The following is a 23,717-nucleotide window of genomic DNA, read 5'->3' as shown; positions in this document are numbered from 1 at the left end:
TCGAATAAAATCAGCATGCATGTCATTTAGCAAACAAAAAAAAAAAAAATCCAGAATAGCCATAAAAAAAGACAAAAATGTAAAATACATGCATAATATATATGTATAAATATGCTGCCAACTTGCAATGTGTATCCTCTTAGTACGTCAGCCTGAATTTAATCCATAATGAAACAGAATTGAAATCAAAGTTTGTTTGTTTTTTTGTTGTTTTTTTAAATCATGAATTGTTTCTGGTTTAATTTGAATTGGATTAGCCACATGAATTAAAAACAAAAAACAAAAAAAAACAAAATTAGCAATCTCTTGGAAAAGAGGATGACATTAATTATTATATATGTGTATTATATTTTAATAATATCAAATTGGAACAATGACTTTCAATCACAACCAGACAGGTTACCTGCTCTAACTAATGTACAGCAACACGTTTTTCTACCTTATGGCACACCACAAACCTGGAATTTCAGTTTGGTGCACATTCTGTCAAGCTAATTAGATTTCTCTGTCAGGTTACAAATCCCGCAGAGACTAACCCTTAGAGGCAAAAGGCCAATTAAACTTCAGTGCTCTTATTGTTTTGTGGATGTGAAAGCGTTCATACATAATCTAGGTGACGCTGCACTGCCCCAGGTATAAACAAGGTTATGTGAGCAGTGCTTAGGGAAATAGCTGAACAGGTAGTCTGGGCTAACTGCAGACAGTATGCAAGGGGAAGATCAAACTAACATCAACAATAAAGAAAGAAGTTTCAACAAATTTCTGATGTCACATGGCGCTGTACGGTATTTCAGAGCAGATTTAGTCATTTCTTTTAGTATTACATTTGTAAACACTGAAACCAAAAATAAAAAGGGCAAAATGCAATTTAAGAGAGCCAGAAAATTTGAACTATAATGCAAATGTGTTGTACATCACTTTGCTCAAACAAAATGCTGTTGCATATAATTATTATTATTGAATTTGAATGTATAAAGTTTACAGAGAACCATTCCATGTTTACTGTTTAACAGTTACTGTCGTAGTTACTGATAGAGGCTATTTTTGAATCATCATGATGGGACTAATCACTAGCTTTCTGTCTTTTTGTAGGTCACAAGCCATTACTTTACTACATTATCATTAACACTAAAGTAATGCTATGTTTTGGTAGCAAATATTTTAATTTACTTTTAATGATGCAAATGAAGGATGTTGCACAATTCCACTTTAGACTATTAATTAAATGTACCAATATTAGGATTGTTTTTAATGCTTCATCCAAATAAATAAATACATACTGCTATATTAAGTAAATTAATACATGCATAAAATACAGTAGATGTTTACAAACGCATCCATGTTCAAATTAGAATGTATAATATCAGCCAGTGAAAACTGACTTTCTGTAAACATTCAAAGAACCATGCATATCATTACATTATGCACTGACATGTTTTCTGCCACCCTCTGATTCTTGTTAGTCTGTGCAACAAAGAGACTGTGCTAGTCTCCAGTGATTTGTGTTTAAGAGAAGGTTTAGGAGGAGGATAGAAAATATTCAGGGCAGAATACAACCTATGCAGGCCTTCTGTGTTTATAAAAATAAATAAATAAATAAAATAAAAAAATAAACCCATCGGCCCTCAAACCTGGTTTCCAGGGTAATGGATGTGTGTGCTGTTTCCTTGCTGAAATTTGATGCACTAACCTGATTGAATGCTGTCTCCAGACATCCTGTACGTGATTAATTAATACAAACCCATAATACTATTTTTTCAATTGTATGGGGTTGTATTGTTCTTTTCTTTTCGTTGCTTAGTGTAATCCCTGCTTGATTTAGATGACGTCAGCGAGATTCACTAGTAAGTACAGGTATATCTTTATAAAGGAATAAAAACACAGAACCTCTCAATGAATGTTTTTAACAGTGTCAGATTAATGTTTAGTTATATATATATATATATATATATATATATATATATTGTTAATTGGTTCAGTCAGGATCTTCCTTTTGTGTAGATCAGTTTTGCAGCTCTATGGTTGGAATCAGTTATTGGAGTCAGTACCTGTGATTAAGTGACTATAAATAGTTATTTTCGGTTTCCACTTTTTTTTTCTTCAAATTGTTTGATATTTTGTTCAATTAGATTTTTGTTTATTATTGTTCTTAAATAAAAATAATTGGTTTTGCACCAAACTTCTCTGTGATCTGTGTGCTTCCATGCAAATCAACACCAGCCGCTAACCGCACTCTCCAACACAGTTTCTTCAAAAAACATATAAACATGTTCTAGGGAGTCATCTGAATTGACTGATGTACTTCTCAGAACTGATATCTCACCAATTATCACACTTCAGTGTTTTGCGAGCCTCTCGATTAGCCTGCAGAGTATATTAATTGGCTTGGTTGTGGTGTGAAACCAAACACGCTTTCTTTTACGACCCAACTCTTTGCAGCATGTCCAATAATCACTCAATATGCTTTCAGAATCCCTGGTGTCATTGAATCAGATTCAGAAGATGTGTCCAATAGTGACCCAGTGGCTTCCACATTCGACTACTTTTAGATTACTGTACATTAAGTACATGTTGGCTTAAAACAAAATGTGAATGATATATTACAGTATTTTGGGCACTGCTCAAAAATAAAACCCAGAAATAAAATCCCTTGGTTACACTATTTATACAGAAATGGATACAAATACATCATTTCACTTTTTTTCCCCCAAAAAGGGCTGTTTATCACAATTCCTGCACACACAATGATTCATTGTGAATTCTAGGTGGCAATAACTAGAAACATAAAACAAGTCAGCAAGGTACACAGTAATAACTAGAAATTCACACCAACTATTTAGTAACATAGGGTCTGTATGATGGAATATAGATTTTCTTTTTTTTTCAGGCGTTGCTATTAGCTTTTCTTTGCCCTTTTGAAGGAATACCTAGGTTGGTTTATTAAAGAACAACCACCTCAGACAAAAGTGTGTGTGTGTTTTTTTTTTTTTTTTTTACTTAAGCTGAACAATTTTCCAGACTGATTTATGTTTGTTTTTTTTGTCGCCACACACCAGATTTTCTCAGAACGTGGTTAAGGGTTCTTGGCATATGAGTGCTCAAGCACCCTCAGCCCCCGCAGAGTCTGCGCTTATGGTAGTCAGAATCCCTTCGATACGGAATTAAATGTTATGGTGTCCACAGTTTGTAGAACTGTACTTAACATGCATTTTGATGCAATGCAAATATGCTTAGAAAACAAAATACTACTACTACTACTACTACTTCTACTACTTCTACTACTACTAATAACTAGAACTGCCAGGCAGTTTTATGGCTTCCAAACTCTTTACCAGTTTTGGCAAGTTGTAGAATTGAAGCACAAGTGTCAGCAACAGATTATGGAGCCGTTTCAATTCAAAATACTGCATTAGTTCATTATCTCACCATGCTTTATAACTTTAAATACAATAGTAACAATGACCCTATCTACACACTGTAAGGGGTTATAAGCTAATTTTACATTTAACCTTAAGGAGAGGTCAAAGGTCATGATCAAGGTAATTTTTGAATAGAGCATATGAGTTCCTAAATGTGTTGTATAGTAACCATAACCATATGTGCACTGTAAGGAGTTATAAGCTAGTTTTAAATTTGCCCTTAGAGTGGTTAAAGGTCACAGGCAAGGTGATTTTTGGATAGAGCATATATGGGTTCCTATCTGTGTTCTATAGTAACCATTAACCTATCTGCAATTTTTAAGGAGTTATAAGCCAGTTTTACATTAGACCAAAGATTTTGAAAGGTTTTTTTAAAAAATGCGTCACGTGGCCATATTGGTTTACACACAAACGCCATTTTTGATAAAGTCAAATTGTATTGACAGAGGGATGATGCTTGTCAATTTTGGAGTTAATCAAATAAAGGGATGATGCCTATCAAGTTCAGAGTTAGTTGGTTAAATGGTTTTCAAACAGAAGCAGTTTGATGTTTGGGGCGCATTTCAGTGAATTTGTTGGCAGCCATTTTGATATTAATTTAGCAGCAGTGTGGAGTAGTGGTTAGGGCTCTGGACTCTTGACCGGAGGGTTGTGGGTTCAATCCCCAGTGGGAGACACTGCTGTTGTACCCTTGAGCAAGGTACTTTACCTAGATTGCTCCAGTAAAAACCCAACTGTATAAATGGGTAATTGTATGTAAAATAATGTGATATCTGTATAATGTAAAATAATGTATAATGTGATATCTTGTAACAATTGTAAGTCGCCCTGGATAAGGGCGTCTGCTAAGAAATAAATAATAATAATAATAATAATAATAATAATAATAATAATAATAATAATAATAATTTATCGCTGCAACTTATACTTCTCAACTTGAAGCGGGTTTGGTTGCTGATGACAAATGTGAAGTTTCAGATCATTCGGTTCACAAGAAGAGGATTTTGAAAGGTTTTTCCAAAAAACGCGTCATACAGCCATCTTGGTTGATGCAGGAGCATAATTTTTTGCATCTACACGGGATGATACCTGCCAAGTTTCATGTTGATTGGTTATACCGCGTGCGAACAGGAGCAGTTTAAAGTTTTGGGAGGAAAAACGACAATAATAAATCAATTAATCAATCAATCTTTACAATAACAATAGGCTTCCCAAGCCAGCTTAGAAGCCTAATTATTATTATTATTATTATTATTATTATTATTATTTATTATTATTTATTTATTATTATTATTGATGCATTACATGCTCAGTCACTTATGTTCTTTTAGAAATACAGCCCAGTGATGTCAAGGACTACTAAGTGACAATAAAACCAGCTTTCATTCATGCTTGTGAATGTAGTGCTGCTGAAATTCAGAGCTACCCCCAACAGCTCTGTACACTTTAATCATGACTGCCCCCTGACATTCAGGCCTAGACCTTTATCAAACAGAAACTCAAAATGTTGCTACTATGATGAATTGCTTGGTGGTTTTGGGACCTGGACTACTGTTCACAACTCGATTCCAATCCAGACTGCCAGAGGTGAAACCCATGAGAAGCTGGCGAGTTCAGTACACACACGTTTTTGGCTTCACAAGTGTTGTTCTAGTTTGAAGTGGGGTGTGTGTGTTACTTATGTGAAGTGGCAGTTGCTAACCCCTCCCCTATTTGCCAAGTGTTAAATGGCCCTTAATTGTTATTATTGTTCCAGGTATGTTACCATGAATATCCAATGAAATTACAGTTTTTTTGTTTGACATTTATGTAACACATCTGTCACAGTCAACTAATTACCACCAATTAAAAGTTGTAATTTAAGATTTATTTATTTTTGTTTAATGGAAGACATTCAGAGGTACTACACAATTAATGAATGATACATTTTATAAGTTGCCAATTCAGAGAACTCTAGCTTTGTTTTCTAGCTTGTTTTCTGAGCAATGTCTGTCACAGTACTAATTAATCAATATCAGCCTTTAACAACTGCATTAGGTTTCACTTTTGGAGTGGTTGTCATAGTTGGCAACAAGCCTCATATACTGTACAGAAAGGTTCTGACATAGTTTCTAACCACAGTTTGGAAAACTCCTAAATGTTGTGTGTTAGTAACATCTTTCACACATGGTTTCACCCAGATACATTTTGAAAGTGATATTTGACTTAAAAGTCCATGTGTTTTAATTAAGCCCTTGTCTGAATTTGTAAACAAGCTCTTAAAACCCAATTGGTTACCTTACACAGTCATTACAAACTGCCGGTGTTTGTTTTTAATGAAAACCTCCCTTAATCCTAATACTGGATTCAATCTGTAAAACTGATTCCATGATTTAAACATGTACACGTTGTTCTGTTTCAGATGTAACGGCTATGTATGCAGGGTTTACTTTATGTGTTTTTAAAAAATAATTTCTCTTTCAACTCTGAGTCCCAATCTGCTCTATATATAAACTGAGCCATGTAAGTATATGTCAGGCCCAGTTACGCATACTAGTTACATGGGTGCATGTTATATTAAAAACCTAAAACTATGATAATACTTAGCATATCATTGCTTAAATAACTCAAGGAAAGGGGTTTGCTTCAGAACACAATTCTTAAAAAAAAAAAAAAAGTTTAGTGGCATCCAAAATAATAATGCCTGTCTACTTACCACCACTCCAAACTGCTCTGGTTCAGACAGGCTGGGATATTCATTTTTAAAGCGAACCAAGGCATTCAGCTGCTCCTGCTCAGGGAGATGCTTCACCAAATTCTGTTGACAAACAACACAAAGTTAAGAAACAGACCGACGAGAGACTCGCAGAGAACATTTACTCCATATCAATCAATAATATTATCATTTTGTTAACATTTACCTTTCTATGTTCTCTTTTGACAAACAAACAAACAAACGGACAAAAAAAACAAAAAAACACACACAGTACATATAAGCAAAGGAATTGCTGGTCACATAATGTGTATACAACAAGCATGCCGAACAAACATTTAAACAGTGGTGAACTGGGGATAAACATAAATCCCATGCCACACAAACTCAATATTTAGGTATCGCTGAAAAAACCCTCTCAACTGCATATGATTTTGAACAGTTTCGAATGAAAGAGATAAATTAAAAATAACACCTGCCGATTGACTGAGCAAACTACCACTACAGGTATCATTTTATGTCAGTCCTCTCTTTTTTTTTTTTTTTTTTTTTTTACAAGCCCTACACACCCAAGTTTAAACAACCTGCTAACAAAACTGATGTGTCGAGTGCATTTTAAGAATACTGTACATAAAGGGAGATATAATCGTATGCAACTGGTGTACCTATTATCCATATCTGGGCTTGTGGAATCCTTGACCCCATATTCTGTTGCGTGCAGGGCTTTACAATACTAGTACATGAAGGGTGCTATGCCAATGAGAGTTGTGTTGTATTTCACTGTTTACACGTTCCTGCCAAATAAGCACATTTCTTGATCACTGTATTTCCTAAGAAACTGCAAAGTTGCTGTCAAAAGATGTTATAAAATACAAACAGTTTAAAATACCAAAGGGCAAAATTCTGAAGAATGGCTTTTTGCCTGCGGTAATCTCTGTAGCATATGGGACTTTCCAAAGCAACCTCACATTGGATTAGTTCAAATTTGCTTAGGCTAACTCAGCACCTAACAATACTAAGATGCTTTCCAGAGTCTTCCCCATGCTGTTTTACAGACAGGCAATGTTGTTTATATGTAATAATGTTTCAGGGAAACAGCACCAATGAGTAAGTCTCAAGCACCACTCCATTAATGTAAAAACAGCCATTATGTTACCCGACACCTTTTTATTTCTTCTTTTTTTAAGTCATATTGGTAAACATTGTACCTTTTGTAACATACTTGCATTATTAGGATTATATAGCATGGTATGGTGTTTTGATATACGAGTGGTGTGTGTGTGTGTGTGTGTGTGTTATACAAAACGTGCATTTTATACTAGAGGTGTAACCCAAGGTAGCTCAGTCACGCATTTTATACAACAGAATTCATCATATTCTAAAGATGACAGTAGACTTTACAGGGGAAGGAAAAAAAAAAAAAAAAAGAGAGATTCTGAATACTACACTTCAGCCTCACCCATACACTTAATGCAGTGAGAACACTTTGCTTATCATTGCTTAAATAACACAAACACAATTAATTAGATTAAATAGTTCCAGGCTGCTGTGGCTTTAGTTCAATAATGGAATACTGTTAGCTTTCAGTTTTGAATAAAATGATGCAGAATGTTCATCTCTGTGCAAATGGGCTCTACAGAAGTTTCCACAGATAAGTGCCTGTCAGAGATGCCTGAAGGCAAGATGAGAGGTCAAGTCCCCTTAATTGAATAAAAACAAAATACTTGTGACCTTTCTTTGACAAGCAATGTTATTGTCAGTACTTCCCATTCATTCCATCGCCTTCACTGAATGCCTGAAGACACTGGTTCAACACACAAAATAAAATGGGCTGACTCATTTTCTTTTTATATAGAATTAGTTCATAGACAAAGGTCCTGTTAAATGCTGTCTCTTTATAGGTTTCAAATCACTAGGAATTTGATAAGAATAAATTTAAGGGCATATGTAACTTATTTATGTTTGACATTTTGTTAGTAAATGAAACATGATAAGGTCTTGCTGCTCCCTTTGTTTTCATTCTTGACTTGCTGATTGATGATATCTGACCAGTGATATGTACAGTGCCTTGCGAAAGTATTCGGCCCCCTTGAACTTTGCGACCTTTTGCCACATTTCAGGCTTCAAACATAAAGATATGAAACTGTAATTTTTTGTGAAGAATCAACAACAAGTGGGACACAATCATGAAGTGGAACGAAATTGATTGGATATTTCAAACTTTTTTAACAAATAAAAAACTGAAAAAATTGGGCGTGCAAAATTATTCAGCCCCTTTACTTTCAGTGCAGCAAACTCTCTCCAGAAGTTCAGTGAGGATCTCCGAATGATCCAATGTTGACCTAAATGACTAATGATGATAAATAGAATCCACCTGTGTGTAATCAAGTCTCCGTATAAATGCACCTGCACTGTGATAGTCTCAGAGGTCCGTTTAAAGTGCAGAGAGCATCATGAAGAACAAGGAACACACCAGGCAGGTCCGAGATACTGTTGTGGAGAAGTTTAAAGCCGGATTTGGATACAAAAAGATTTCCCAAGCTTTAAACATCCCAAGGAGCACTGTGCAAGCGATAATATTGAAATGGAAGGAGTATCAGACCACTGCAAATCTACCAAGACCTGGCCGTCCCTCTAAACTTTCAGCTCATACAAGGAGAAGACTGATCAGAGATGCAGCCAAGAGGCCCATGATCACTCTGGATGAACTGCAGAGATCTACAGCTGAGGTGGGAGACTCTGTCCATAGGACAACAATCAGTCGTATACTGCACAAATCTGGCCTTTATGGAAGAGTGGCAAGAAGAAAGCCATTTCTTAAAGATATCCATAAAAAGTGTCGTTTACAGTTTGCCACAAGCCACCTGGGAGACACACCAAACATGTGGAAGAAGGTGCTCTGGTCAGATGAAACCAAAATCGAACTTTTTGGCAACAATGCAAAACGTTATGTTTGGCGTAAAAGCAACACAGCTCATCACCCTGAACACACCATCCCCACTGTCAAACATGGTGGTGGCAGCATCATGGTTTGGGCCTGCTTTTCTTCAGCAGGGACAGGGAAGATGGTTAAAATTGATGGGAAGATGGATGGAGCCAAATACAGGACCATTCTGGAAGAAAACCTGATGGAGTCTGCAAAAGACCTGAGACTGGGACGGAGATTTGTCTTCCAACAAGACAATGATCCAAAACATAAAGCAAAATCTACAATGGAATGGTTCACAAATAAACATATCCAGGTGTTAGAATGGCCAAGTCAAAGTCCAGACCTGAATCCAATCGAGAATCTGTGGAAAGAACTGAAAACTGCTGTTCACAAATGCTCTCCATCCAACCTCACTGAGCTCGAGCTGTTTTGCAAGGAGGAATGGGCAAAAATTTCAGTCTCTCGATGTGCAAAACTGATAGAGACATACCCCAAGCGACTTACAGCTGTAATCGCAGCAAAAGGTGGCGCTACAAAGTATTAACTTAAGGGGGCTGAATAATTTTGCACGCCCAATTTTTCAGTTTTTTATTTGTTAAAAAAGTTTGAAATATCCAATCAATTTCGTTCCACTTCATGATTGTGTCCCACTTGTTGTTGATTCTTCACAAAAAATTACAGTTTCATATCTTTATGTTTGAAGCCTGAAATGTGGCAAAAGGTCGCAAAGTTCAAGGGGGCCGAATACTTTCGCAAGGCACTGTACATCCACATAGCGTGAAATGCGAGTGACACACAATTCAGCCAATTACAAAATCTGTTGTTCATGGCTAGAAACGGAGCCTTCAAATTCTGTTATCAGGCATTCAAACTTCTTTCACTGGTAACATTGAAAATACAGCTGCACACCGTTTTCTGAACAAATTTACAATATACAGAAATTGTAGTTTTAGTTTGTTTAAGGTGAAGCCCTCAATCTCCTGTACCTGAATCATAGGCTCTGTCAGTTTTTCTTCATCCACTTCCAAAACCATCCTTTTGATTTCTTGATAAGGTATCCGAAAGGAACCCAGAAAAATTGCTAAAAATAAACGAAGAAAAACATTTTTTGGATTAAGTATCTGCTTTATTGCGACTGGTGACTTTGCTTGCATGAGCTGCTGCAAGTGGCTTGGGGACATGACAAAGCCAACAGCATGACCACAGGCACAGAACATATAACACCGCTCTTTTAGTTTAAAATAAGAACAGAAACTAGGTGTAAACAGCACTCAAGGAAAACAACTAGAGAGGTGACCTTTCTAAAGCATGGTTTCATAGGAATTATTCTTGTGGGATATCATCTATACAGAAACCATTTTAGACGTATTAGCGATACTGTAACTGGTTTCTCTTACCATTTGAAAATGCCTCAGGGTTTTAATCTTTCTCAATATTATCACACTATTATATTATTTACATATACATTATATATATATATATATATATATATATATATATATATATATATATATATATATATATATATATATATATATATATAGTGTAAGGTAATTGTATGTAGTGAAGGTAGAGTTATCTACGGTAATACAAAAGTTAAAAAATCTTTGAGCCGAACATTCAGTTTTAATGGCTTAAGTCATTCAAGCTGAATGTTTGGCTCAAAGGTTTTTTAACCTTTATATTACCGTATAGCAGGGGTCTCCAACCTTTTTACTATGAAGAGCTACTTCTGATTTGCAAAACCATTTGTGAGCCACTCCTCAAAGAATTTCAAGCTAAAAAAAAAAGTTAGTTATTCTTACCTAGATTTCAATGCAAGACTTGACACTGCATGCTGTCTACCAGCCCAGCAAAATCTGGCTTGTAATTAGAAAGCGCAACCCTGATGGAGTCATTCAGATGCTCGTCACTCAGATGGGTTCGAAATTTTGATTTGATAAAGTTCATGCCTGAAAAGGCAGATTCACATAGATAAGTGGAACCAAATAAGGACGCCACTTTCATTGCTGCTGTGCAGAGATTTCTGTACTTCTCCTTGCCCATTAAAGTCCATAAGTGAGACACTGGGTATCTTGCTTTCAGCTGAATATCGTTTTGAAGATTAAGAATCTCCATTTCCAGTTCAACACAATCCAGACCCCACTTGTTCAGAAATGTCACTTACATCCACATGCATAAAGGGATGTGAAGTAAACATTACACAAGGTTCCAGCTGCTGAAAATCATGAAATCTGTCATTAGATTCTTGCTTGCGTCTGGTCAAGAGATCGCAGTATTTACTGGTGTCCAAACGTTCTGTGGCATTTTCATTTCCCTCCAACGGTTCTTGCACAACCGGAAAATTATGGATTTTTTCTTCTGCAGCTGTTGCACACAATAATCAAACTTTGATTTGAAAATATTCACAGCACTAATCATGGCTGCAATTGTGTTTTGTTTTCCTTGCAATTCACACTTCAGGCTGTTTAATTTCTATGTTAAAAATGCCAAGTCAAGCAGCCAAACAGTGTCGGTCAACTGTGCACAACTTCCGTTTCTTAACTCCAAGAAAGTTGTAATTTCCGACAAGAGAAAGAAATTGGCACAGTACTCTCCTTCTGATAAGCCATCTGAGCAAAAGATCGGCATACTCAACAGAAATTTAATCGAGTAGTGCTTTAAACCGGCTGTAGGGCTCTAGCTCGATTGCATTAACTATTTTTACAACAGGAGTCATAACGTGGACAAATCTGATTACTTGCCGCAAAGCGTCTGTTGATGTAAAATACAGTGGTAGTTGAGGGAAACGGGGGAAATTGGGGTCTGTCTTGCAACATGCTATGAAGCCCATGTGACATCCATTCATTGCGGGGGCTCCATCCATTGTTACTGACACAAGCTTTTCGAATGGTATGTTCTTTCTAGCAAAATCATTTTTAACCTCATTATAGATATCTAGCCCTCTGGTTTTAGCTTTTAATGGCAATTATGTCAAAAAGTCTTCTTTCACGCTAAAGTCCTCAAACACCATTTGAACAAATACATCCAGCTAAGCAGTGTCGCTCGAGTCAACAGAATCATCATACTGTATTGAAAACCACTGATAACAACATAAATCCTGGTGTAACTCTTCACAGGCATCTTTGGATAATGCCGATGCTCTCCTTGCTGCAGTGTTAGGTCCCAGTTGCATGTCGGTTATAGCAGACATTATTATTTCTGACTTGTTTCTTAAATCTTTGAATAACGATTCGGCCATGACAGCCATTGCTCCCTTTACCAATGCACCGTCTGTAAATGCTGTCTTGTTTTTTGCTAGAAAGTAAGCAACTTGGAAAGAGGCTTCTGTTACAGCATTTGCTTTTTTCACTGGTTTGGTAAAAAATGACTGCTGTTTCTGCAAAGTTGTCTTTAGTTCACTTTCTTTTTTGACTCTGAGATGTTTTCCAACTGCAACTCCCAAACCACAAATCATGCAAATACACTTGTCTTTTACTCTTGTAAACAAAAACTAATTTTCCCACTCTGTGGAAATAGTACGTTTTTGTCTCTTTTGGACGGACCTGCTTCTGCATCCATGATTCATGCTGAACCGATGATATCTTTTTATATATAATAACTGCGCCTGCTTTCCAACTCGGTAACTAATCATAAGATTCCAAAACTGTGGTATTGTTTACTATGAAGTAACACACACACAAAAGCCACTTTTAAAACCACAGGCGAGCTACCAGCAACTGTACTCTACTTGCCATTATTTACCTTCTGTAGATCAAAGGAAATCAAGTCTCATGTTCTAATAATTATAAAATTTTTACTTCAGCCCTCATCATGTAACAAGGATTATTATGTGGAGCTGTTTTCGTTTCAGTACAGACAGACAGAGAGAGAAAGAGTCTCACAGGCAAAGATAATATATTAATAACACTGTGTTTATGAAACCATGAAGATATAAACAAAATAGCCCTTGAGCGTCCTCATCATCTTTCTCAAGTATGATTTCTATACCATTGCCGCATCAGAAAAACCTCTACAGCAGTCAGAAGTTTTCTTCTGCATAATTTATTACTTTGATTTCGATGATTAGCCTCATTTTCATTTAGTACTGGAAACAAAGGTCACATGTCTCTTTGATAAAGTTCAATGAACTGCATAAATTAGTAGCTACTTAAGGGTCTTCCAGATCTTGCTGCTCATAAGAGAATCAGTGATACTGACGCAGATTTAGTGTGTAATCTTTTCATTGCAATAAGGGTTCCCAATCCTCATAAGACTCTTCTTATTACCAGGCTTGCATTACCTTAAAACTTTCCACTGGTCTACGTTGATATAGCACGTTTTGTTTTGCTTACTGCTAAAACAGTGTGGGATTCCATTGCAATTGCAATATGACACTTTAAACAGCAGTTAACAACCACAGCTTTTAAATAGTTACATGCCTAAGTTCCTGCAGTATTCTCTGCATCAAAGCTGGTCTTATTAAGATGATTAATAAGATTTCTTACCTGAAATCTGCTTTTCTGTAAATCTAGGTATAACACCTTATGAGTCCAGGATTGCTGCCATGAATAAGAGACACCTGCTGCGTCTTCCCTGAATACATCTACAAGAATTAAGCTGGAGTTTTGCAGTATCCCAAACTGACCACCACTCAAATTCAAGAGATTGATGCTAAACTAGATGAAGTCGATTTGAACTCAGCAGCGCTTTATCTGCGATATTTGAGGAAAAAATAAATAAAAAAATAAATGTCCATAGAGAAAAATGACCCAATGAAAAGCATTTGGTCCCCACATTGTCGCAGTGAAAATTAAAAAAATTCAGATTCGAGGCTAGACAAAGAGTGAATTCAACTATATGAAAGAAATTGTATTTTGCAAAGATGGGCAGTAACTCCTCTCAAATGTGAATGTACCCAAAATCAACCTAAACTGATGCCCGGGTTTAAGAGTATTGTGAATGGTGGTCTTGATCCTAACAAGTTCCATGAATGTACATTGGCTTATCGTGCAATGAATTCCATAAGAAATGAAAGTGGCCACTTACACAGATTCTGTGCTATCTTTGGATCCAAGACTTTCAGTTCTTTGATTCTTTTTTTGATGGATTTCTTCTCCTCCAGCTCCTCCTCCTTCTTGGCTGTAAATTAATCACACAAGTATTCATTTCAAATGCATCTGAAACAATGCTTCTCCATTATCTGTGCAATCGTTGGGATAAACAGATCTGTGGGTCTAGATAAGAATGCTTTATGGTTTCACCAGTATTATACATGCATTAATAAAACAAATCCTACATAATGCTATGCACCTGTGAACTTATTTTTTATTTTTTTACATAAACAGCCTATTAAAATGCCTTTAATAATTTAAGGAATACAACTGAGAATATTATTCTTCATAATTGCCACTATGATTATTTATCATTCTTAGACCTCAATGGTTATGAATTATTTGTCAGTAGTGATTAAACAAGGACGACTTCTCTCTACAGCATGCATTTGTTTGTTTAAAGCTGTAGTGTCACTGGTAACCCTGTAGGTCTATCTGCAATGCGGGAACTTAGAATTCCCATAGCGATTATGACATCTCCCCAACAACATTAACTATTGTACCCTGGTCTCTCTCGTTCATTTTACGTCATTGAAAATATTCCTCATGGCTCCCACAGGACCGGTAAAAACAAAAAACAGCTTTGAACGCAGGTCAATTCTCACAGCTAAAACCTAACCTCGCCAGACACAACAATATAGAAATAGAAAGCATTGCAAATAGCAGTGGAAAAGTTAGGTAAAGATACAGGGGTATAGAAGCATAACTTGTATTAAGGCTGGTATCTTCACTGTCAGTGAAGCATCATTTTAATGGAGACTAATAAAAGCTACAGTAATACAACGTGTTATCCTATTATTAATAAATAATTCAATAGAGATGGTGGATTTACCCAGCGTACTCCATAATAAAGCATCAAAAAAAATAATCGTGTTGTTCTCAAACACTTTTTGCTTTTGTCAAATTATTTAGGAGACATTATTTATGAAGAGGTTATTCGTCAGTTATGTATAACGTCTTTGCAATGATGCAAACTACCTTTCCAAATGAAACACTTTGTAAGTCACAGTAGAGGTCATTCACTAATTGCTTTGCATGTCTCCTAAAATAACATCCTACCATCACCAAATTACCATTAAATAGGACTGTCTACTAGAGTTTTTAAGGGAATTCTGTCAAGGTATTCATTTTATCAATGTGCAAAATAAATTTGTCACAGTTTTCAGTTATTTGTTTTAGAAACAATGTCCCACCTTATTTCTCTCTTTTTCCCCAGTTCCTATTTCATTGCTATTACAAATTGTTCCTAACTGGATTTTACATTGTTGTCTTATACATTTTAAATGCAGGTTATGATTAAAGATGGCAGTCTTGGTTATGAACACTGCTATGTCTTTGCAAATGCCAATTTGCTTGGTTTCAGATGTCTGACGAACAGTAGATGATCTTGCACTCTTATTATATTATTCAGATGTCTGACGAACAGTAGATGATGATCTTGCACTCATACATATACATAGACAATAGAACAAGCGGCTGGCAGACTTGGTCATAACACTGTACATCTGCCACTCAATTGTCCAAACAGTATATTATAGCATAGGATCATAGGCCATGCAGAATCACTCTGTCATTTTCTTTCACTAGGACTCTAAATCCTGTTCCTGTACTGCACAGGACAAGGTATAGTTGATAAACATCACATAGCCTAGGTTCAATAAGAAGCAGCTATATGTTTGTTTTCTGTAGTCCAAAGCACTTTTCTGCTCGTACACAATGGGTCATATAATTACGGCCCAAGTACTGTATTATAATAGTGTAGTATATATTTTGGATATTGAATTATTAGTACTACTATCTGCAACATCATATACATTATACAAAAGTGTATTAGCAATTTACTACGCCTCACTAATTTATAGTGTTAAATTCATCTTTAAAACATCCACATTAGATGCCTTACATCTCGGTTTAGCTATACTTTGTATAAGTAAGTAGCCTTTTAAATCAAAGAAGGGAGATCAAATAAGAGCTCTGGGCAATTGATTTATGTTGGCAATGGGTGAAGCAGAATTTTGCTGAATGGAAATATTTTTTAGAAACCATTGCAAAACAAGCCCCTGACAATTTTTGTCTTAGCATAATAAAATAAAGCAAGCTGGGAAACAAAGCAATTACTGGTCATTAAAAACGATGCATATGGATCACATGACTACTGGAAATTCACAGGGTCGAGAAGGAAGTGTACTAAGCCGAGGCAGGGATTTCACAAGGGACACACATAGCAGAAGGTACAGTAGTACACAACAGGGTAAATACAGTGTGGAAATGTTAGTTCCCACGACTTACGTGGCTCCTCGTCAGGAGAACTCACTTCACAGACTTCAGTTTGCCAGGAGAAAGAACATTAGAGATACATTCAAGCAATATTTGAGAAAACATTGAAAGTATAAAACCTTCTAATACTTGTAACTCTTTTCTTGTTTCTACACATTTAATGACGGAATAAGTAAATAAAGATACAGACTTAATTTACAGATACAAGATACAGACTTAATTTACAGATACAGTTTAGTTCATTCAAATAGCTGCTTGTTTGCTTGTTCTGTTCCTAAAGAAACAAGACATGGGTGAAAGTTACTGTTCTATGTAAAGCAGTCGATTTGTATTCCTTGTTTCAAGTGCTCGTCCTTTTATTGGTAACAATTTATTTGCAAAACACCTGAGAACTGGAACACTGAGTGCAAGAAACACACTAATGAAACAATTGTATTCAGCTGGCAAACTCATTGGTTTTTATAGAAAAATTAAATCGCTCAAGATAATTACAACAAATTGGCTAGCTCAGCCCATACATCTGCATGATCAAACCCTGCTGATCAAAAAGATAAAAGATAAGGGTCTTAAAAAAAAAAAAAGAAGAAAAGATGAAACAGACTTTTGCCAGAGGTGTGTTTTTTAATCCCTTATATCTCTAATTTTTCTTGAAATGTGAACTGAAATGTGGAATGGTACCTTACAAGCTACTTTACTTGTAGTTAAAACAGATTAAAAAGCAATAGTTATGGAGTCATATAATTGCAAAAATAGAGCAGATGTCCAAATACTTTGTGCATTTTCATTGCTGTGTTATTAAAGAACCTCCATTTCACATTGTAGAAGATATACCAGAAATATTAAAAGGTCAAGGCCTGAAGTTTTACTGGTCTTGACAGCAGAACAAATTACAGTGATGACTAAAGATGGATAGCCAGTTACGTGCAATAATGGAATTTCTTTTGTGAAGGTTATATTGCAAGGAATATATTTAAGTCGTAAACGCTGGACAAAGACGACAAAGGGATAAGTACTGAATGACAAGGCAGCCAAATGTGAATTTTAATCATTGTGACGAAATGATAAATGTCAGATCAAATCACCTTGGAGGTGAAGCAACAATAGTCAGGCAGATGAAGCTACAGAGTCCTGCAGAGTTGTGCATTGCAATGGAAACAGCAGCTCTTAATTACACTATTAGTTATCTCAATAAATAATCCTGTAGAGTCTATCAACAACTATGACATATGAAAAGATAGTAACCGACATTAAAACTTAGAACCTACTCAAGAAAACAAAACGGCACACGCCCTCCAACAAAATATAACTTGCATGGGCTCTTTTCACTATTTGTGTGTCACTGATCTCCCGGAAATAGCACCATTACACCATGAATATTATTATTGTGAATCTTATGAATTCCAAAATACAGTTTTCATTATGGGTATTTTAGGATTTCATAACCAGTTAATATAGACCCAAATCATGCTATAACTAACAATGTAATTGTTTTATGGATTATTTATGATACCCTAAATATAAATTAAGGAAAATATGTATGCAATGTGTATTACATATTGATGAAACGTGTAAATGTTTTATTTAAAATATTGCAACTTTTTGTAGAATGGAGGCCCTGTGGTTGATCATACAGGAGGCAGAGAAGACAAACTTGAGAGTGAGATGAGAGTCAGCATCACTTCAGGGATTTAAAAAATGCCACGAAATTACCTTGCCTTTTAGTCAGTGATTGACAGATCACTGTAGCTAGCGAATCACAACTTACGTATTACCTTTGTTTTGCTTTTACAGACAGTTACAAAAAGGAAAATGCATAATAATAATAATAATAATAATAATAATAATAATAATTATGGCCGATGGTCGGTGCACAGAGAAGGGACAAACTTATTAAACTCTTTGCTTATAACTACAGCCTAAGCATACATCATCATTACATCTGAATTTAAAAGGTTTTCAGGGCTTTAGGGACGGTTTGTACCCTTAAGAAGACCGTAATCTATTCACCGCACTACGATCTAGTCACCGGGGCGATCTCCATTTTCAGAAGCCGTAGTCCTAACGACAGATCAACAAGCAGATTCTCCAGGTAGAAGCACGATTTCCGGTCAGTTGAAAAATAGAGCTCCGCGCTGCTGTTGGGAGTTGGGCTATGACAATTTTTTTACAAGCATTTCTTACAAGAACACAAATCACAGCAGCCAAATTTAGTTAAAAAGCCAGTTACTGACAATTACTTAACTAGTTATTGTATTGTTTTATTTCTGTTTAGATTTGCCCAAATGTATAAGAGGATCAAAATAAATTGCTCAGATGAAACTAACAGAAGTCTGCGTTCACGTTAATATTTATGCAAATGAGGACTGATTTGCATGGTGTATTTATTTATTTTAGTAATATGCTGCAATACGTTGTGGCAAAGTGGTTAACAGTATGCAGATGCAGGAATGGAGCAGTAGTCAATGAACAGACAGACAATGATAATCTAGGTGCAATGATATTTTATTTGTAAATCCAATGGTCTGATGACACAAATACAGAGAACAATAACAATGCTAACAGGCAATATAGCGATGTGTATTGCTCTGTTTTAATCCACGGGTTGGTCCCAAAATAACAATAGTCCCGTTCCTAAACACCCATACGCAACACAAAACACAAACATAAGTCCACAGTGAGTGCAATAGTGCTCGTGGTGTAAATACAGTTTATTCGTGAACAAGGTGCAGTGTTGTCTGGGTTTAGTACTGGCTTTAGCGACAGCTCCGGATTGTGTTAGCAGTCTAATAAAAATAAACAGTTTTTTAGACACGACAAACAAACAAAACACTCACGATTACAATACAGGTCTCCTTCCAGTTTAGCGTTTAACCATAAAAAGGAACAGATCACTTCGCTATGCTCCCTTTTGTACCGTCAATCATGACCCCTTGGTTAACTAGTGCAACTGCTCCTCCAATTCGCGGCTGCCACATCGTTTCCCTTCCGGGTCGATGATTTAGTGTATCGTAGCTCCACTCCCTTTCTAGATGACCGACTTCCTTCTAACCCTGGGAATGAATTGTCTGGCCATCCAGTCCAGGGCACTCTGTTCCCTTTACACAGCACCCTCACAGGTCGGGAGAGAGATTTATCACCAAGAACATTCTGTCTCTGTCACATATGTATACAGGTAGGTATGTATGTACAAATAAATAAATAAATACACACACATTGAATCAAAATGTAAAGCGTGTTTAGCTAAATCACAATACATGTATTTTAAATTCAGTCAGCCTTAGGCCTATATTACTCAGGATTTATTTATTTATTTTTTACTTGACAATATTTTAATAAGTTCTTATGAAGAAATTTAGGAAGATCGTAACTATTTTCTTACAAACTTTCTTAAGTTTTGTCCTAAGAAGACTTAATACTAATTGCCGTTCAGGATTCAATATTCAGACCCTCGGCTTCATTTATTTGTCCATTTCTCTGCATTTTGTGAAAGAAGCAGACTGCAACTACAGTATTAAAACGTAACCCCTCCAGTTTGTCCGTCACATAAAATATAATAGTGTCGCTGCTGCTTTTGTTCTCTCAAGTGCAGAAGTGCAGGAAACAGCACAAGCACCGACAGTGAGATGAGCTGCCAACTGAGGTGTTTGTATTGATGTTCCTGGTGATGAGCCATATAATGCAGTAATGTTTTTTTTTTTTCTTTACCACTTGTACTGTACATTGGATTTTGAAACCATTCAATATGTATTGAATTCTTGCCTTTATTATGCTCTGAACTTTGTTCGATTTATAAAAATCCAAACTAAAATGACAGAAGTTGCTCTGCAGTATGCCAACATGATGTTCTACTGGATAACTTATAAGGATAATTGGAAATAACTTGGCATACAGTATGTGGTCAATAGTATTTCCTTCAAATGATTTCTTTGTCATTCTATGCTGCATAGAAACCTTAGCCAATTAGTTTCTGAGTTTAGCATTACTGACCTACCAGCAAGTGTCTATTAATCTTAGACCTTTACACTCTCACAGTAACAGTGGCTAAGGTTATCCAGTGCAAACTTACTTATTCAACACTGCAGTGTTCTAGTTAATAACATCAATAATACTCACCACAATGCAGGTACTTCAGTCATAGTTGCATTTTGAATACTGGACTAAATACCATATTGAACACCTGGTATCAAATGCAGAGTTAAACTTGGTTTTCTACACAGACACAGGTAGTGTTTTTCTCAAGAAGGTAGTTTTTGATTAGTAACTCAAACGATATTACCTTTAATAGACGATGTGGATTCAGTATATGTGAGCACATCCCATACATTTCTGACAAAGTTGGTTCCCCTCTATAATAGAGGTGCAGACTTCTACTGAATGCCGATTACAACCAGCACCACTGTACTGTATGAAACTTTAGGGTGGCTCAGTCTGGAGAGTAGAAGGCTCTTCATCATTTGTGTTTAGTTTAAAAGGTGTACACGGGAAATGCTGCAAGTTATCTTTCTTCTCTGTTAGACATGCAACTTTACCTATGCAGTAAGATCAAATGATGTGCCTCCTTTTAAAATCCGATGGGCCTGCGTGCCGTTGTATATCAAGCATCTCATCTCTGAAACTCATTGCCTTCGAACAGAAAAACAGCCTCTTCACAATACTTTTTTAAATCACTCCTAAATATGTATTTTAAATCTGACCAGGGTTGCAAATCCTGTGAATACTGACTATGACCAGGATCATGTAAATTGGAATAGTTTTTATTTTTATGGTTTTATTTTGTATTGCTGTTTTTATGATTGTTAAGTGTTTTTGTCCTTTTTAAATGATTTGTCTCTTTTTGCCATTGATTTTATAATGTTACTCCGTGCCATCTTCTCCTGCCAGGACTCTCTTGAAAACTAGATATACACCTCAAGGGTTCTATCCTGGTTAAATAAATACATTTTAATTTAAAATTTGTACTGGCTACATTCGTGCGTATGAACCATGACCTTCTCTCACACCCCATATATGCTGCTCTTCTCTGCGCACTTGTTGTTTCATGCATATGACTGCTTGTCGTCCCCGCCCCCCGTGTACAAGATGGTCCAGCTCAGTGGTTGTGTTTCTCTCTAATAAATAAACCATTCGCATTTCAGCAAGAATATCCAACTCCGAGGGAATTACCAACAATTACAAACCAGTGTTGTTAGTTTAGGGCCCAGACCATCTGCTTTAGGCATCTGCTGGGATAAAAATATGTATTTCTGTTCCTTTGTGTGTTTTTATATCTGTCTGCGTTGTGCTGGGATATAATCATCTAGCATTGACGTTTTCGTGTTATTGTTATATAGAGGTCTATTTTATAGATCTAAACTGTGGCAGGCCTCTTTAAATCTAGATGAAGTTTACCCCTGGGGGAGGGTTGATTGCCCCACTTATTAAAATGACTACATACAATAAAAATGCAAGGGCATGTGGCCGGAGGTTAGCGTGTTTTAATGGGACTTTCATGTACTGTATTTTTCAGGACACAGAAAACTAATGAGACAGTGACTCAAGTATGTGTAATATAGAGGTAGGCTTTGAATGCAATAAACCAACTTGCAGGTTAACTGCTTTTAAAACATTTTCTCAATTACCCATTCTTCTGTAAGACACTAAATCACATTAGCAACAGCATTTATTACATACTGTGTTTAGGACTGTTTTCACAATCATAAGCAAAGTATATGGTCAGGTGCTTATGAGCTAATGAAATCAGTTTGTGCTCTTCAGCAAAGATCTCAAGCCTTCATTATGCAGAATCCCATTAATTATTTGCCTGAGGCTCAGGTTCATTAGTTAATCAATCACAACATGCACTTAACATATTTATCACTACAAGCATCACAAGGAGTGTAAGTGATTACAACTGTGAAGCCAGTGCATATCCTACATCATTAGGTGACAATACGGTCTGTATCTGTGAACATGTAAATAAGCTGCTGTTACCTAATATACATTCACCAACCAAAAAAATAAAGGGTTGAAAGAAATGTTCAACCTCTAACCCAGTCAGTCTTGCCTCTTTAACTGCACAATCTTGTGGGGCATTGAATTACAATATTACAGCAGACTCTCAACAGCTGCCAGATTACAAGGGAAACAGGAAAGACAGCCCTGTACACATCTCCATGAAATGCATTTAGCTCAAGAATGAGTCTAAGTGTTCAGATAAAAACAAGGCAAAAAAGGCAATCTGCAGCATCCCTTATCAACATAGCAAAAGTAAACTACTTGATAGATTACATTAGGGACTCAAAAGTGTGCCTAAACTGAACAACCCTCCCACCCCCCCAAAAAAAAAACAACTGTAAATTGCATTTTGGTGTAAATATTTAAAAGGGGTTGTAATATAAGTGTACAACATATCCAGTTGCAATCCAAAGAAGATATGTGTAATCTGTTCTTGCTGTACTTGTTATAGCTATTTGAGTACTACATGTATATTGCAGATAGGTAGCTAAATTATGTTGCGGTGCAGTGGAAACCAGGAAGACTGCACAGGAATGCAAACAGGAATTTTTTTTCCATAAAACTTGTGAGGACATTTAATGTCATTTCCATTCCCTTCTCGAGTTCATATGCAACCAGATGCTATTTTTACAATCACAGCTGTAAAAGTGCTGGAACAGAATTCAAACCCACTTGTTTTATGTAGTTTAGCACCCCTCTCTAGAACCGTGACCCGTTCTTGGTTTAGGGTACTGAATGTATAATACATGTATTAAGTATTATACATGTGTAACTGGTGCTTCTTATCTTACTTATCACTGCGATATTCACATTATGGTTGAATGGCCTTCATTGCACACTAGGTGATTGGATCATTGGCTTAGGTTAGTTTATAGAACTCTGACTGGGAAAACTCCATTATATCTGCACAACCTATTACAGTTCTCTGCTTCAGTTTACATTTTGAGATCAAATTCATTGGATTGGTTGTTCCCAGAGTGTCCACTGTTTTTGGGTGTAATTCATTTCAGTTTGCAGCTGGAAACTACAGAGTTTTGTTTCTGAGGATGTTTTTAATCGGAATCTGAATTCACTATTGTCTGATGCATGTGTATGTACTTGTTAATGTGTTATTTATTAATTTATTTTTTCTGTGTTGTATTTGTTTGCTTTGTGCTGCTGTGATGTTTGCCTCTTGACCAGATCGTTGTTGTAAATGAGAATTTGTTCTCAATCTTCTTATCTGGTAAAATAAAGGTTAAATGAAAATGAAAGAGGTTTACCTTCAATCACACTACATCATCGTTTTCTATGAGGATTCTGTGAAGAAGAAG

At 36.1% G+C, this 23,717-nt stretch overlaps 1 protein-coding gene across 4 annotated transcripts in view; it reads right to left on the bottom strand.

Annotated features, from left to right (window-relative positions):
- The window catches only part of LOC117406999 (protein diaphanous homolog 3-like), a 279,229-nt gene that overhangs the window by 86,354 nt on the left and 169,158 nt on the right, over positions 1 to 23,717 (bottom strand). For 3 of the 4 annotated variants that reach the window (XM_059029364.1, XM_059029366.1, XM_059029367.1), the window contains 4 exons: positions 16,423 to 16,455; positions 14,069 to 14,161; positions 10,027 to 10,121; positions 6,115 to 6,216 (listed from right to left, as the gene is read on the bottom strand). In XM_059029364.1, the coding sequence (XP_058885347.1) occupies positions 6,115 to 6,216; positions 10,027 to 10,121; positions 14,069 to 14,161; positions 16,423 to 16,455 (323 nt within the window). The remainder of the gene's footprint in view (positions 1 to 6,114; positions 6,217 to 10,026; positions 10,122 to 14,068; positions 14,162 to 16,422; positions 16,456 to 23,717) is intronic. The other variant, XM_059029365.1, reaches the window with a different exon arrangement.

Source organism: Acipenser ruthenus, chromosome 8, assembly GCF_902713425.1.
Source record: "Acipenser ruthenus chromosome 8, fAciRut3.2 maternal haplotype, whole genome shotgun sequence".
Lineage (NCBI taxonomy): Eukaryota > Metazoa > Chordata > Actinopteri > Acipenseriformes > Acipenseridae > Acipenser > Acipenser ruthenus.
Note: the sequence above shows the minus strand (reverse complement) of the source record. Positions and strands in the feature narration are given on the sequence as shown.